This window comes from Perognathus longimembris, chromosome 15, assembly GCF_023159225.1.
Source record: "Perognathus longimembris pacificus isolate PPM17 chromosome 15, ASM2315922v1, whole genome shotgun sequence".
NCBI lineage: Eukaryota > Metazoa > Chordata > Mammalia > Rodentia > Heteromyidae > Perognathus > Perognathus longimembris.
Window position 1 is genome coordinate 48277928 of NC_063175.1, and position 16802 is coordinate 48294729.

General features: G+C 48.3%; 1 protein-coding gene across 1 annotated transcript in view; it reads right to left on the bottom strand.

Moving 5' to 3' along the window:
• The window catches only part of Ccbe1 (collagen and calcium binding EGF domains 1), a 166651-nt gene extending 152950 nt beyond the window's left edge, over positions 1-13701 (bottom strand). The window contains exons 1-2 of the mRNA XM_048363579.1: positions 13433-13701; positions 12927-13007 (exon numbers count right to left, since the gene is read on the bottom strand). Of these exons, the coding sequence (XP_048219536.1) occupies positions 12927-13007; positions 13433-13569 (218 nt within the window). The 5' untranslated portion in view covers positions 13570-13701. The remainder of the gene's footprint in view (positions 1-12926; positions 13008-13432) is intronic.
• Between the last annotated feature and the right edge of the window lie 3101 nt (positions 13702-16802).

The window sequence follows — 16802 nt, forward strand, 5'->3', positions numbered from 1 at the left end:
TACTCATCCATTAGAAAGAATGATATTATACCATTTGCAAAGGAATGGAAAGACTTAGAAAAATTATGTTAAACACATGAAGCTCTCGGTTCAATTCCCCAGCACCACATATATGGAAAACGGCCAGAAGGGGCGCTGTGGCTCAGGTGGCAGAGTGCTGGCCTTGAGCGGGAAGAGGCCAGGGACAGTGCTCAGGGCCTGAGTCCAAGGCCCAGGACTGGCCAAAAAAAGAAAAGAAAAGAAAAATTATGTTAAGTGAAGTAAATCAGGCCCAGAGAGACAAAGGAGCCATGTTTGCCCTTATATATGGAAGTTAGGTTTAGAATATAAACTCATAAGTAAGTACGTTGAATGATATGCAAGTATATATAAATGTACTAGCTGAAATATGGTAGACTCAAGGGAGATCTGTGTAAATCCTTAGAGAGGCAAAGTGAAAGTTCAGAAGAATAAAACACTAGCAAGCACATACTAGAAAGGGGTGGGGTAGGGTCAAGGGGAAAGGAAGATGAATGGAGAGGAAAACGCAGTCAAGATTTCAATGTATAGCCTACAAAACTAAGAAGAGCAAGGGAAGGGCTAGGTAGGGGAGGGACGAGCGAGAATGTAGAAAGGTCAAGATCTATTGTACAGTATTCATAAACTGCTTCGTTAAATGGCAGCTCCTCTGTACAACTATTTTTAAGATACTAAAAATAATAAAACTTTAAAAGGAAATTGTATTGGCTTTCCTTAATTGCCATAACACATCCCCACTGATAGTTTGGTGAGTTAAAGGCATACAAATATAAATTTGTAAGTTCTTAAGGTTAAAAAAAAAAAGAGTCAAGCATCCTGACATACACCAGCGGTCCCAGCAACCTGGGAGGCTGAGGCTGAAGGATGGCTTGAGCGTGGGCGTTCAACCAGCCTGGACAACATAGTAAAAAGACCCCATAGGGAGAGCATCAGGAGGGACTCTCTGAAGGGGAATGAGGCGGAGCTTAAGGAGGTAGCTTAACTAATTGAATGTTTGGATGGCCAAGTGTTACCCAGTGGGTGAGTCCACACTGGGCTCCAGCAATCAGTGCACACGAATCCCTGCCCCTCCCTGCCCCCCACACATACAGCACTGACTACGGAGAAATAGCCCCAGGTGACCACGGCCTCTCACCTGCTCCTTGACCCAGGAGCTCAGGAAGGCAGCTGGCCCTTGGACTCCGTGTAGGCTCTACCTATTACATGTGTGTTCTAAGACCTGACTATGTTTCCCTACTGCTGAGGTCTCTGAGAAACGAGTCGCATGCTGTCGAATACATTGTTAACGATCCATTTGTTTCCCTTTGGATCCCTCCGGGTCCATTTGGATCTATTTGGACGTCTTTGTTGTAAGCATCCATTCCAATGACATTCTGTCATGCCGCAGATCCTGCCAAACTCTGAAACTGCATTAAAAATTCAGAGGTCACATACAAATCCGTTCACATCTCATCAGCCTCAAATTCAAAGAAATATTTGATTAAGGACCTCGCCATCCCACCCTATCCAAGATGCCTTTATTTCTTGATTTATATTTCTATGATTTAGTTACAGCACTCAAAAAATATGTGATTATCCATATGTAACTATCCCACGTATACATATAGTTGAGTCAGTGCCATGTGGTCCGGGGCTTGCATGCGGACAGTCCAGTCACATCACAGAAAGCATTGCTTCTTACTGCATGGCGTTAACTCCAGTTCATAGAAAGCATGGTGCTTGCGAGCATTGTGCTTCCATGATCAGCAGAGGGGACCGCAGAGCTGGATGCGGACTGGATGGGGGGGGGGGGCAGGGGGGAGGGGAGGGAATCTGGTCTAGCACACAGGTCATGCACTCTATGTGGAAAAAAAAAAAAACCCAGTGCTTGTGTTTGATACTCACAAGGAAAGAATAACACAGCTTGACACTGAAGAGCTTTCATTTATAATATGCTGAGCCATGTTTATATCTTGAGAAGGTTCATACAGTGCAGCAACAAAGCAGCAACAAAAAAAAAATGTTTTCAATGTACCAAAGGTCGCTAAGTAGCTCCAGACATCAAGTTGAGCCTGTGATACGAAATGAGAAGTCTTTAACAGGAGATTTGGAGAATTGAAGCTGCAGCTCATAGAGAATGTTCTGTTCTTCCCGGTCTACTTTTACCCATTCCACGGCTCCTGACTGAGCAGAATGGGGATGCTAGAAGAAACAAAGTGTGATCTAACAGTGAGCAAGAGATACTAGCCTGTCAATGGCTCATTTAACCCAAGATTGCCATTAAGAGCCCTGGGCCACTGCCATTGCTAAGGACATGAAATCTTCCAGACTTGGTAGCCACAAACAAACAGACCAGCCAGCTTCAGACAAGGTAGGCTACTTGCCCCACTAGATTTCTCTTGGGGCCAAAGTGGTTGTCACAATTGTTGCTACCCGTTAGAATTGTGCCAAGAGCTTTAAAACTTCCCAGGACCACCAGCCACCTCCAAGGTTTCTGCTGTGGCTGTTTTGGGGTGCTGTCTAAAGGCGGGGAGTTTTCAGGGCTCCTCAGATACAGCCGGGCTGAGAATCACCACTGTTGGCTCGCAAGAAGGAAGCAAAACAGCCAAGTGAGTGCCAGAGATCTGGAATGATGCAGAGATCCGAACTGTGCAACCCAGGGTGTTCTGCATGTCCAAATGTGAATTCTGATTCGGTGACTCGGGGCTGGGGGCTGGCCCTCCAGCAGCGTGGTCTCACCATATGCAGTGAAAACACAGCCTCCAACATCTGCCACCCTTCTGGAAGAAGGTTCTGGAGAAAGGAGAACTACATAGGGTTTTTGCCATTTTAGGTAACAATTCACTCCTCAGTGTTATGGCAAATTAATTTCACAGATAACACAGCATCACTGGGCTGGATAGTTTTACTTGAGGAAACTAAACGCTGCTTGGTGACACATCACCTTTATTAAGTGACAGCAGGGTGTGGCTGGGGGGTTGGGCGGGCTCCTGAGTATACTTTGGTAACTTCTCCAGCTATATTTCCTGCCAATAGTATGGCCATCCCTGTTTCTAGAAGTCACCTTTCTTCTAAATATATTTTAAAGTATTTGTAGATAGCAAGTGAGCAAAGTACCCACAATTTGGGGCTTTTAAAAAAGGGCCCAGAGCTGCCAGTAACCCCTTTACTCCAGAGACTGGGGCAAGAGGATCCCAGATTTGAAGTCAGCTTGGTATCAAAGTGGAATCCAAGAGACAGAGGTCAAGAGAGAGAAGAAAAGGGGAGGAAGGGGAAGGGAAGGCAGAGGGGAGGAAACAGAGGGAAAGGGAAAGGAGAGGAGAGGAGAGGCAAAGAGATGGAAGAGGAGAAAGAGGAAGATAGAACAAGAGAAGGGAGGAAAAGAGAGGAAGAGGAAGGGAAAAGAGAGGGCAGGGGAGGCATCAGCAATTAAAAGAATACAAACTACTGAGAGAGAGCGAGGGACATTTTCCAAAGAGAAAGGTACTCTTTACCTGACCTCTGTAACTGTAACCCCTTTGTACATCACCTTTATGATAACAATTGTTTATAATTTTTGAAAAGGACGCAGGCTGTGGAGTCAGCCCTCACTACGCAGATGACCTTGACACGTCCTTGGCCACTCTACGTGAGCACTGGTATAAAAGCACGCGCAGGTACATTCTGACACATAGGCCAATCTGAGGACTCCCCCAAGAACATACGACATGTGATACTGTTCAAAGAAAGCTTTGGTTTTCCCTGAGATGTGTTTTTGTACTCAAAGCCCCTCTGCCTCGTCCCCCTCCTCCTCTAGCTGTCCTGGTAGAAACTGGTGACGCGACCTCCAGGAGAGCTCCATGTTGCTGGACAGGATTCTCTATGACCCACTCAACAAGGCCAATGTACAGGTGTGACCTCCAGAAAGAGGACAAGCAAATCATTACTTTTACAGCATTTTAAAGGTCCTCCAACCAAATGTCCTCACAGATAAGAGCCCATTTATTCTTCACTCTATACTTGTCTAGTCTTTTAGATTCTACCAGAATTAAATTCCAATGCCACCTACTTTTTCTTCTCTGGTGCTGAGGAGCAAACCCAGGGCTCAATCATGGCGGGCACACACTGTAACCCTCAGCCACACTGCAGCTTGCAGAGAACACGTTTGCTTCGGATAGCTGAGTATGTAAACGGCCTGAACCTGAACCCCCTCGGTGATCTTCATGGATTCCTCTCTGCCAGACAAATTTTCAACACAAAGTCTATGAACCATTCATTATTCTGTGTAAAAAAAAAATTCCACGCAAAGTCTGTTCATCTTAGCAAGAGTTATCTCGAATGAAATAAAGCAAAGAGAGGTAAAGGGTGTTGGAAAAGTCCCAGCGCGATCTCTGTGCTGGCTCTTAGATCTCTTGCCTGATTGAGTGCTGGACACATAGGGATTACAAAACTTGTGTTTGCAAATCCATCCCCCTTTACAAGTTTAGTTTGCCTTTATCTTAGTCTCTGTTAAGGCTGGAGAAGTTAACGTGGGCCCACCACCAAGGCCAGATGCTTCCGTGTGGGTGGGACAGAGACATCTTCCTTAGGACTTCAGCACTACAACATACTGCTCTTCCCCTACTGGATTTGTGTGCCAATGGTTTCCTTCACTGCTGTATTCCATAGCATCCTTTTACTTTCCCAACACATCACACCATGAATTCCACCTTTTTCCTTTCACCTTCTTGGCTAAAATATCAATGTCAGACTTGGCTCTCTCTCTCTCTCTCTCCTTAGGATATCCTCTCTCTCTCTGTTTCTCTCTCCTTAGAATATCTTTTACATAACTCTCTTCTCCACTCCTCCAGAAGGTTGACAGCATAAAACAGCCGACATTTTAAAAGTGGAGGCGGCTCACACCTGTGGGATCCTACTTCTTCAGGAGCGAAGCTCTGATGATCTTCATTTGGAACCAGGCACAAAAGGTAGGTGAGACTCTTATCTCCAACTAGTCACCAAAATGCTGGAAATGGAGCTGTGACTCAAGTGCTAGAGTGCCAGCCCTGAGGGAAAAAGTTCAAGGACAGGGCCTAGGTCCTGGATTCCAGCACACACACACACACACACACACACACACACACACACACACACTACAAATTGAACTGTTTATTTACCTATATAACTGTTGTGAAGTGAAATTGATTTTTACTCTTACGTGGAACACCACCAAATTGTGCCAGCTGTTAGTGGCTTACATCTGTAATCCTAGCTACTCAGGAAGCTGAGATCTTGGTTTGAAGCCAACCAGGGCAGACATATCCAAGAGACCAGATCTTTATTTAACCAGCAAAAAGAAAAGAAAAGAAGCCAGTGTGTGTGTGTGTGTGTGTGTGTGTGTGTGTGTGTGTGTGTGTGTGTGTGTCTCGTGTGGTAGAGTACCAGCCTTGATCGAAAAAGCTAAGGGAAAACATGAGGCCCTGAGTTCAGTAGCAGCGCTAAATAAATACATCAAAATCATACTGTAACCTGAAGTGGCATTCACTGACAATAGATGCTTTTCTAGACATATTTCTTCAAAGACATGTTAGACCTCTTTCTCTATAGACATGTTCCTAGCATTCGATGTTGAATGTGAAACGTTTCCCATTATACAAATTGCAATCCAACATGAGTAGGCATTCCGAGAGGGAGCTTCCAGACAAGGCACGTGATAACCAACACACGTGATTACCAACACACGTGACAACCATGCATGCGGGCAGGGGGGCCAGCTGGGTAGCACAGGACGCAGGTGAAGCGGATGAAGGAAGCTTTGTAGACAGGCAGCAGGCAGGAAGCTGGGACTCACCTACTAGCAGTCAAATCAGCTTCGCAAGCTCAGAACAACCCTGCGGGGACGCTAACCTGAAACAGGTGGCAGCTCACACCAAGTATGATTATTCCTAGACAGCAGAAACTGAGTCACAATGCCAGTTGCATAGCAGGAAACACACAGAGAAGAATGCAGGGCAGGGGGCTGGGAATATGGCCGAGTGGCAAGAGTGCCCTGGGTTCGATTCCCCAGCACCACATATATAGAAAAGGCCAGAAGTGACGCTGTGGCTCAAGTGGCAGAGTGCTAGCCTTGAGCAAAAAAGAAGCCAGGGACAGTGCTCAGGCCCAGAGAGTGGCAAAAAAAAAAAGAAAGAAAGAAAGAAAGAAAGAAAGAAAGCAAGCAGGGCGGGATGCAGGAAATGGCCCAGAGGTGAAGCTGAGGAAAAGACATCCCCAAAGTCACCTCCTTGAGAAACGTGACTCCTGGCCTTTATATCAAGATGGCTCTGCAGGAGCTGGAACCTCTCTACTAAGACCCGGGTAAGTGACTGCCTCAAGCTTTCGCGTCAAATAAGAGCTATGCTGTGGGTTTATTCTTCACAACCCTTTACAAATGAAAAGCCCATGCCTAGATCAGCAATAGGATAAGAACAAGCGGCCATCCAACCTCATCTCTACCCAGGACACCCCCTACTGAGCAGCTGCCCCTGCTCCTCCCAGAAGGCAAGCGGAAAGAAGCTTCACTCCCCGTGGCACAAGCAGAATTTTCCAGGTGTGGCCACGACACTGAGAAAGGATGCAAAGGCTGACAGTTGATGTGGCCAGGTTCCTGAAACCACCAAAGTCTTCGTAAGAAGACCTAGGTCCTCCTCTAGCATGATGGACAAGAAGGCTACACACACACACACACACACACACACACACACACACTCTCTCTCTCTCTCACAACTCTTGCACATGCCCTTCACATATACAGGATCACATCTCAAAGCCCGAAAACGGGTCCAACATTCAGTGAAGAGGAGGCATGTAGACATTTTAACCCCAACCCTGCCATTAATAAGGGTTTCAGAGTAAAAAGAGAAATTGCCCCCAAAGGCCCAGGTATATTTACAATAAGATGTGTATAACTCGTAGCTAGGAGACCGGGCGATGGTGGAGTGGCTTAATTTGTTGTGGGACACGGACCTCGGCACCAGGGGTGGGCTGAGGCTGTTAGTCCCTATGGGGACAATTCTGATCTCACAGGTCACAACGGACCTTTTCTCAGTCGCCTTCACATTCCAGTAATACTTAGAGGCAGGAAACTTGTGGTCCATGCCAAGTTCTTGCTAGTGACTGCAGAAAAGGAAAGAAAACCTTTAGCTTCCATGATCCCTGGGGTTTTCCTATCCTTGCCACCATCTGTGGAGTTTGTTTCCCTGAGAAGATACAGGTGAGCAGGAAATTTCAAGATCAAGATCACAGTCCTGTGAATATGACCTTTAGCAGATGCACACCAAAAAGGACCATCTTTAAAATGTCCTTTTGGACCAGGGCTGGTGGCTCACGCCTATAATCCTAACTAGTCAGGAGGCTGAGATCTGAGCATCAGTTTGAAACCAGCCTCCAAAGAGAAAAGACTGTGAAATTCTTAGCTCCAATTAACCAGCAAAAAGCCCGAAGTGTAACTATGGCTCAGATGGTAGAGCATCTGCCTTGAGCAAAAAAGAAACCACCAAAAGAGAGACAGAGAATAGGGGGAGGGGGCAGGAGAGACACCTAATACTGGCACACACATGCGCATGTGCACACACACACACAAAACAAAATGTCCTTTAGTAAAAGAGAGACTTAACTGAAATGCCTAAGTGTCCCGAGAATGGGTGGTGCTGTTCACCTGCTTCATTCTTATGCACTTACCTGTAGAGAACCATGCTTGGCACATGGAAAGCACCCAACAAATGCTTGCTGGCTCACGGAAAGTGGATAAGACTTTCAAATGGGTAAATAGCTCCGTGGAAAAAAGGATGTGGCTTGGCGGAAAGAGGAGCTGCAGATGTTACACTTATTTACTTTTTCATCCCCCAAATACAAACAGTAAACTAGCACAGAATGAGATCTTTGTCTTCCAGATACTTCTGCAGAGCACCACGCCAGGGCAGAGAGGGGTGGGGGGGGTAGGGGGGGCTGGAGGGGGCAGGACTGAAAGGGAGTGAGAGGCAAGGAGAATAAACAAAGGCCCTTGGTGTTCTTCCGGGAGCACTGCCCCTCAGCTTCATTAAGAGGAAGAGAAGTTGACCACAGGAAGTCAGACAACAACAATTTCAATAGTAAGAGTAGCCCCCGATCCAATCTCTAAGGAGACACCAGAAGTGCAGCCTTTCGTGGCTGGAGAGTTCCATTGTGAACTGTCTCCCATTGTGCTGTGGTCTCTTTGAGGGGAAAAGGCATGAAAAGTGATATGGAACCTCACCTCCACCCTCCCGCTCCTCTACCACCTGTTTCTGTGAGAGGGAGGGGGGTGGGGACTCTAACAACCCTGTCTTCCTCCTCTTCAAAGCCAGTGTCTGTTGTACACCCTGCACAGGAATGCACACATTCTTCTCAGGTGTTTCTTGAACTTGCAGCTTTCCAAACCCATCCTCAACTAATGGCGCAGAGGAGCAAAAATAAGATTAGGGATTTGATGTCTTGTCTTGTTTCTGCCAAGACCATCATTCATGGCCCTAGGAAAGGGCAAACCTCTGGTCTACTGTAAACCCAGGTAGGTTCAAGTTCTAACAGGCTCTACAGTACCTTAGGGGGTCAGGGAGAGGACAGGAAGCAGAGATCTTCTTTGCCATTTTCCCACGGTGCTGAATTTCCTAGCTATCCTATACCTGAGAAAACATCTCAAAATAAGTGATGCTAACCAGTGGAGAAACCTATTTAGTATTTCTGGCTGTGGTCTACTCCAGCTACTTCAGAGATAAGAGATTGGAAGGATCGTGGTTCTAGAACAGCCTGAGGGAGCAAAGTCAGTGAGACCCTCATCTCAACAAATAAACTGGGTGCGGTGGTCCGTACCAAGATCTTAGGTATAACAAGTGGAATGTGGTACAAGGGTGACATGCAAAAACACAAGATCTCATCTTAAAGAAAGAAAGGGGGGGTAGGGAAGAGCTGAAACTGGGCGCTGGTAGCTCATGTCTGTAATCCTAGCTACTCAGGAGGCTGAGATCTGAGGATCAAGGTTCAAAGCCAGCCCAGGCAGAAAAGACCATGAGACTCCTATCTCCAACTAATCACCAGAAAGCTGGAAGTGGAGCTGTGGCTCAAATTGGTAGAGCACTAGCCTTGAGCAAAAAGAGCTCAGGGATAGTGCTCAGGCCCTGAGTTGGAATCCCATGATCAATCACAACAACAACAACAACAACAAAGGCTGAAGTGTAGCTCAAGTGAATCATGAACTTCACGAATAACCCTTTGTGGCAACCCTACAGCTACTGAGTTCATATGTTCCTTCGTTTACAAAGGAGCAAAAGAAAGCCAGAGAGTCAGAAGCTGTTCCAGATCCCACAGCTACGTAATGGAGTTGGGATTCAAAGCGGATCCGAGTGTGGGACTGGCTGGGAACTCACTGATCTGCAGGAACAGCGTGGTCCACGGTCCTCCCTTCATGCATCCTTGGCACCAATGAGTGCTACCAACGCAGTGGTGCTTCCCTAGTGAAGTGGCCATCTTACTCTACAAATCCTAAGTAAACACATCTGCAGAAATACCACATCCACTTGCACGTGGTCACGGGGTTTGGCAGCGCGCTGGCTCTCTCGAAAGCAGAGTGGGAGCTTCCGCAGCCCCAGGCTACGTTTCCCATGGGAACCAGAGCCAGTCTCAGCAGGAAGACTTCCTAGTGATACACCAGACTGGACACATGCGTGACTGAGGGCCGGGGGCATGGCCCTTGACCTGCACTTGGAGGTCGTTGCATCAAAGGCAAACTCCCATTAGGTATTTTCTAAACTGTCTTCGCTAGGCATGCTCTGATGAAACAAGGCTGCCACTCATCTATGGTTACAGAGGCCCCCAAAGCCATCCCCCGTGGTTTATCTCTTCCCTATCACTCACACACCGTGAATGGCAGCATGCTCACTGTGAGCATCCAAGTCCAGAGACCGAGTCTATAGTGAGTCCATGGATATACCTTATTCTTTTATATTCAAATATCTTCTAGTTGTAGTATACATTCGTAGTAGATATTCATCCTTTATCAGAGAATCAAAAAAAGTTAAGAGTGTTTATTGCATACTGCTTTGATCAAAAACTAGGTTTTATTGTTTTTGTTTTTTACACCCCAACCAACCCTATGTTGGTTTTGTTTTTGCCAGTCCTGGGCCTTGAACTCGGGGCCTGGGCACTGCCCCTGAGCTTTTCTTGCTCAAAGCTAGCACTCTACCTCTTAAGCCACTTCCAGCCCTTTCTATTTATGTGGTACTGAGGAATCGAACCCAGGGCTTCACGCATGCTAGGCAAGCACTCTACCACTAAGCCACATTTCCCAGCACTATTCTTTGTTTTTTAAAAGAAAGCTTTTAACGTCCTTTTATTGGTATAAACCCCAATAAATGATAAACAGATACTTTTGGTTCAAACCACATGGCTTTCTGAAATTAGGAAAATCAACTTGTGGGCAAGTCTCATAGTCACAGGCAAGTAACACCATAACAACTTTATAATGTTGGTTTTATATGCTTGCTTGGGCTGTAATGAATTCATATTAAGATATCAGAGGCGGGGTGTAATTTATCTGAACTACTGGTAAGAGTATGTCCTATTTAGGAGTATAGTGCTAAATACATGTTAGCTTTAATTCATGAAGCTGTCAATGGCCTTCATGCAAAAAAAAAAAAGCATTTACTAGATTTTGGGCACTTGGCATGATGCATATTGGAAGAAGAATGTCTACAGAGACATGGAACCTGTGAGAGAGAAAAAATCCTACAAAGAAGGAAGGATTCATATGCAATAGAATAATACAAGGATGATTGCCCAAGTGAGACTCGAAGGGCAATAATAATTCCAAACACCTCTGCAAACCTGCTACATGTTAGTGTTTGTTATGAAACTGTCTTTGAAATGTTTAAGTATATAGATAATGGTCCAAGGCTGGCCCAGGACGGGATTCTTTCTGAATTAAAAAAAGAAAAGAAAAGAAAACCTAAAAACTATTGCTATCTCAAGGTCCTGATAATCAAAAGGACCATAACCATTTTTGTCTTTGTTGTTGATCTGGCACTGGGCTTGAACTTAGGGCCTTATGCACTTACTTTTTCACTTAAGATTGGTGCTCTACCATGTAAGCCACACCTCCGATTTCGGCGGGGGGGGGCGGGTGTTGTTGTTGGTTAACTGGAGATAAGAGTTTCACAGAGTTGTCTTCCTGGACTGACTTCAAACCTCAACTTTTCAATCTCAGCCCCCCAAGTAGCTAGGATTACAATCATGAGCCGCTGGCACCCATTCAGCTATCTGTTATGATTTCCTCAAGGTGAAAACATTGTCTGCAAACATTCTGCAATGTCCGCAAACATTCTGCGATGAAAACACTCTGCAAACTCAAGTTCTTGATGATTTTCCTTGATATAAAATATCTTTCAGTGGCTCCTTAGTGAAGACACACGCCAAGTCCTTGTTAATGTATAAGGTAAGGGATATTACACACTGCTTTATGCAATCTGGAAAAGTTGGCAGTAGCAGCGTAACAAACAGAATCATCAGGTACCAGGAGGTTCTGAAAGCCTGACTTTTGTTCTGTAACTGCGTCATATTCGTGGCAAGTCTAACTTTCAGGGATGGGATAAAAGAACAAACGAACTCAGGGGCATTTTCCCATGTGAAATTAAAGGCTTCAAACCACACTGATAGGAAAACAACATGTCCTAAGAAATAATGTGGCCATGTTGATGAAACCGAGTGTTGAAAGCAGAGAAGCTATCCTGCTAGCTAGGTGACCTTGCTTACTTGGTTGCCCTCCAAAAACCCTTCCACCTTTCTCCATCCTGTAGAAACACTCGTCGGGCTTGGTGTTAGACCACCCTGTGCCTGGAGAAGGAAGCTCTTCCTGTGTCCCCGAAGTGACTAAGTAGCTAAGTAGTCGGAATTCAAAGCAAGGGAAGATGCACTGACGGAGTGCGCTAAACCACCAGCCCCACCAGTGACACCTGACCCTTTGAGGATGTGGAGTGAAGATGCAGCCAAGAGCATTCATTGGCTACAGGGTCATGAATATTCAAATCTTTCTTCCAAATCCATTTCTAGAGAGTAGTGTTACCTAGGTCCTTCCCAGCAGTTGCCTCCTGGTATTTGGAAGCTTGATTCTCAAAAGACAGCAAGGTGGGGCTGTGGAGCTCTTGGCTTGCATGCTGCCTTGAAAACTCAGACAACCAGTAAACGTTGGGGGGGGGGTGCCCCCTCCATCCAAAGACAGACCCTGAAACAGAAGCCCCAAACTGCAGTTCCCTCCAGGACGGGATAGGAACTGCGTTTCGTTAGAATAAGCACCCAGAGGGCCGAGTTTACAGCACCTAGAATACAGCCGTGATCTTTATTTTCAGGGAAACGGTGCCTTCTCTTGAATGTCCACAATCTTAAGGTTAGTTTTTCTTCTCCACAACCACATCATCCAGCCACAAGCCCCCCCCCCCCTCGCCCTCCTCCCCAACCCCTTAGCGGAGCCGATGGCCGTGATACATTCTGTCCTAACCCAAGGTCGAAAGGCAAGCAAGCAAGTGCCAAGTATTTCCTTCTTGTTGACATTGTCCAAAACAAAACTCAAGTGCAAAGGCAAGCATCCATCTTCTCCGTGACCCGCTGTTTACAACGAACTGTCGCATGCGGTCTCCTTCGTGCACGTCGAACCCTCTCCCCGCCAACCTCCCCACGCCAGGACTACAGAGAGCGGTGAAGAGCCGCACGGGTGCTCGGCGTGGCTCGGGTCCACACGCACACGCGCGCGCGCACACACACACACACACACACACACACACACACACACACACACAGGTTCTCCCTGGACCCCGGCCTTTCCCTGAATCAATGCAGGGTCCCCAAGCGCGTACCCCCCCACCCCCCATCCTTTCCGGCACATCCTCGGCACACGCCCGGGTGCGCGGTTCCCCCGCTCCCCGGCTTACCTGAAGCACGTGGTGAGCTCCCCCGAGGGCTTCAGACACGGGTACTTGGTGGTGGCGATCTTGTTTTCGGAGCAGATTTCCCTAGGAGAGAGTGGCAGCGGGCCCCGGTGGGCGGGAGGGCGGAGGGCGGTGCGCGCGCCGGGATCACGCCGAGGCTCCCGGGCACTTCTGCTCCCCAGATTTGGAGGATCAAAGCCAGGACGATCCCGAGAAGGGGAAACGCTAAGGAAGCCGGGCGCAGGGCCCTCGCCAACTGGCCCAGGGCACCGAGGGCAGCACCCGACCCACACCCCGGGCAGCGCGGGGTTGGAAGTAGCCCGGGACGGGACCCGGGACGCGCAGATCGCAGCGGGGCGCAGATCGCCACGGGGTGCAGATCGCGCCCGGCGGGGCGCAGATCGTGGCGAGGGGGGGAGGGGAACCCCCTCTCCCCGCACCGAACCCTTTCGCCCCGCGTGCCCCAGCGCGCCCCGCGCACCCCGAAGCGCGGCCGCCTAAGCCCTTACCTGTCGCCGCCGTCCTCCGGCTCCTCTCGGTAGGTCCACGTGTGCCCGAGCGCCAGGAGCAGCAGCAGCGGACCCAGACTCCGGCCCAGCTGCCCCCCGGCCACTCCTCCCCGGCTCGGAGGAGGCGGCGGCACCATCGGGGAAGCTCCCGGCTTCGGGCCCCGGCACCCGAGCTCCGTCCTCGCCCCGCGCGCGCGCCGCTCCTCGCCCCGCGGCGGCCGCGGCCGTGTGCGCGCTCCCCGGCAGGGGGCGCCGGCGCGCAGGCCGTCCGCACCCACCACCTGCGCGGGGCTCCGGGTCTGCGGGCGCGCGCGGCGCACCGGGGTGCGGTCAGGTGAAGGGGTCCGACTGGCAAGACCCGGGTGTGTAGGGCTGGGGGCTGCGATCCCGGGGCTCCCCCGCTCGGGCTGGACCCGGCTGGGGCTGCGCCTTCGCCTCTCCCCACTCCGGGAGCGCAGCGCGCCGCCGGGGGTTCGCACTTTGCACCCGGGGCCGGCGCGCCTTGCACGCAGGAGGAGGAGCCGCCCCTCAGCCCGGGCCAGGGGAGGAGAGGAGAGGGGTTAATGAGCTTCCTTCCTGTGCGCAGTGGATTTCTAAAGCTCGGGGGCCCCGCCTGTGATTTGCCACTGGGGATGGATCCCGTGCTGTTTCCACTCTCCCGCTTTCCTCCTTGCATGGGGGCAGGCGGGGCATGGAAAGGCTAGGGAGGGGTTCGCCCAACCCGCCTTGCACACCTGAAGCCACGCTGTTCGTAAAATGCCATCAGTCCGCCAAATCCGTTCCCCACATCTGGAATCCTTGCTACTCAGGAAGCGGAGATCTAAGAAGGATCAACGTTAAAGCCAGCCCGGGCAGAAAAAATCCGTGAGACTCTTTTTCCAGTGCAACTAGCCAGCCAAAAGCCAGAAGTGGAGGTGTGGCCCAAGTCGTAGAGAGTCAGCCTTGAGTTCAAGCCCCAGTACTGGCACTAAATAGCAAACAAATAAAATCTCTTAAAAGATACTCTTCCAGTTGTTTCATTTGTTTGTAGATTGTACTGTGGTTTTCTTCATAACTCAAGTTGGGGACAAGCAAGGAACTCTCACTGGGTGGTGCTGGAAATCTTCAATCGTCCTGCTCACCTGGGGCAGGTAGGAGGCAGTGTGAGTCACAGGTGCTGCTGACATGTTTATGGGCAACCCACAAAAAATGGGAAACAATTCTAACCCGAGCACTTTCACGATGGTAATCCATGTCACTTCGTGCCTTAGCGTTTATTTGCACGTTCGTTGTCTGTGCTTGTCAAGGTGAAGTTTGTGAGCCACATGGTTGACAGAGCCAAGCAAGCGGTCATGATCCAGAAATAAATTGGCAAAGAGGTTTCGTGTCGGACAAATCTCTAACATCTGTGTGTTCCATGTCTCGGGCCAACCAGCAAGGAGGTAGCTAGCTGGTTCACCTGTCCAGGTGTGCCCACTGCTAGGGAAGGAGATGTTCTGAGTTGCACAATATTCTGGTCCGGACTAAGGTAATGTGCACATCATTCACCCATGGATATTTCCTTGTTCTTCTGTAGCATACTTCATATTTTTCAAAGGTCTTCCACATGCTTGGTTGCATTTGATCTTCACAACATCTTTCTCACCTATGAATCTCATTTGTTCAAGGAAGTGGGGGTTTTCTTCCCTACAAAATTACATAAAGATGGAAGGCAATTTGTTATTGAAACAGAGCACTGTTAGTTAAGAGAAACAAATTAATTTTCAACTGCCAGTTCAGAACCCACTCCACAATCATGGGAGACCAGGAGAGAATCATGGAGGCAGTAAAACCTAGGACCCAAACCCTGGCAGTGGGTCCTTGAGCGGTTAACTTCCTTGAAACTCTGTTTTCTTATCTGTAAGATTGAGGGTTTCCCCTCACAAATTTCTGTATGCTAGCATGAAACAATATGTGTAAAGCACATATGTACAGTGCCTAACACATAGGGCATTCTCTGTAAACATTAACTTATTGTTTAACATAAATTATTCCATTGCACAGAAATTTAGGTGTTAGGCTTCTAGTTCTTTTTAGTTGTTGTTTTGCCTAACACGTGGTCTAAAGAGTGATTTCACTGAGCACATAAAAATTAAATCCATCCCGGAACTTATAAAAAACGAGATCACTTTAAATTGTGTCACAAAAGTGTTTGATCCCATTTTGGGAGGAAGATTCCGACCTGCAGGCCAGAGGTTCCATTTTTATTTTCTAACTCCTCCTATTCTGGTAACTTTACTGCCATTGCCTGTGGATGATAGTTGTACAAACAATCGATCGTGTTATAGCAGATGAATTGCTGGCTTCATTAAACTATATTAAGCCTTGTGTGTGGACCTGCAGCTTTTCAAGGAAAGTAATGTGGCCAGATGTGGTGGTGCATGCCTACAATCCCAGCACTTGAGAGGCTGCAGTAGGAGGTTGGAGAGATTGAGGCCAGACTGGACTACATAGCAAGAATCTGTATTTTAAAAATAGCAAAAGAATAAAAACACAACCATGTCCATTATATACCAGTTCTGCCACACAATAGTGTTGTCAGAGCCTGCTTTATCACCTGGTTAGTTCTGGTCATTGTGTGTGTGTGTGTGTGTGTGTGTGTGTGTGTGTGTGTGTGTGTGTGAGTTTTGGGGCTTGAACTCAGGGCCTGGACTGTCTCTGAGCTTTTTTTTTTTTCCCCCCTCAAAACTAGTGCTCTACCACTTGAACTACAGCTCCACTTCTGGCTCTTTTGGTAGTTCATTGGAGATAAAAGTCTCACAGACTTTCCTGCCTGAGCTGACTTCAAGCCACGATCCTCAGATCTCAGCCTGCTGGGTAGCTGGGATCACAGATGTGAGCCACCAGCACCAGCAGTTCTAGTCCTTCATGTTGAGCACCCATAAGAACAAAGGGCTAGAGAAGGTGGCCGGCTGGTCAAGCGAATAGTCCATATTGCCTGGGATGGAATCTTGTGAATGTGTGGTCCGAGCATTTCAGTGACAGGTAGACCTTTTGCAAAACCTTTGCCTACAGGCCTGGAATTTCAACCCAGGAGCAGCTGCTAATAACAGACATTTAGTGCTGAGCTTGGGGCACTAGATGGGAGAACACAGCCAAGTGGAAGAAGCTGTATACATGGATATCTGTCCCTGGAAAAATCAAGCCTTCCTGCAAAAGATAAGCCTGCTTTTGCTCAGGCTGCAACCTGCATGTAGAGGCCAGTACCGGGAGGTTGCATGCAGTAGGAACCCCAGGGGTCTTACGTTTTCTCTCTTTAGACTCATACTTTCTCACCAGTGCTACACAACCTGACAGGGCCACCTTAATCTCCCTAGCTAACCCCTCATCTGGGAGCAGCTGGCATGAGAGA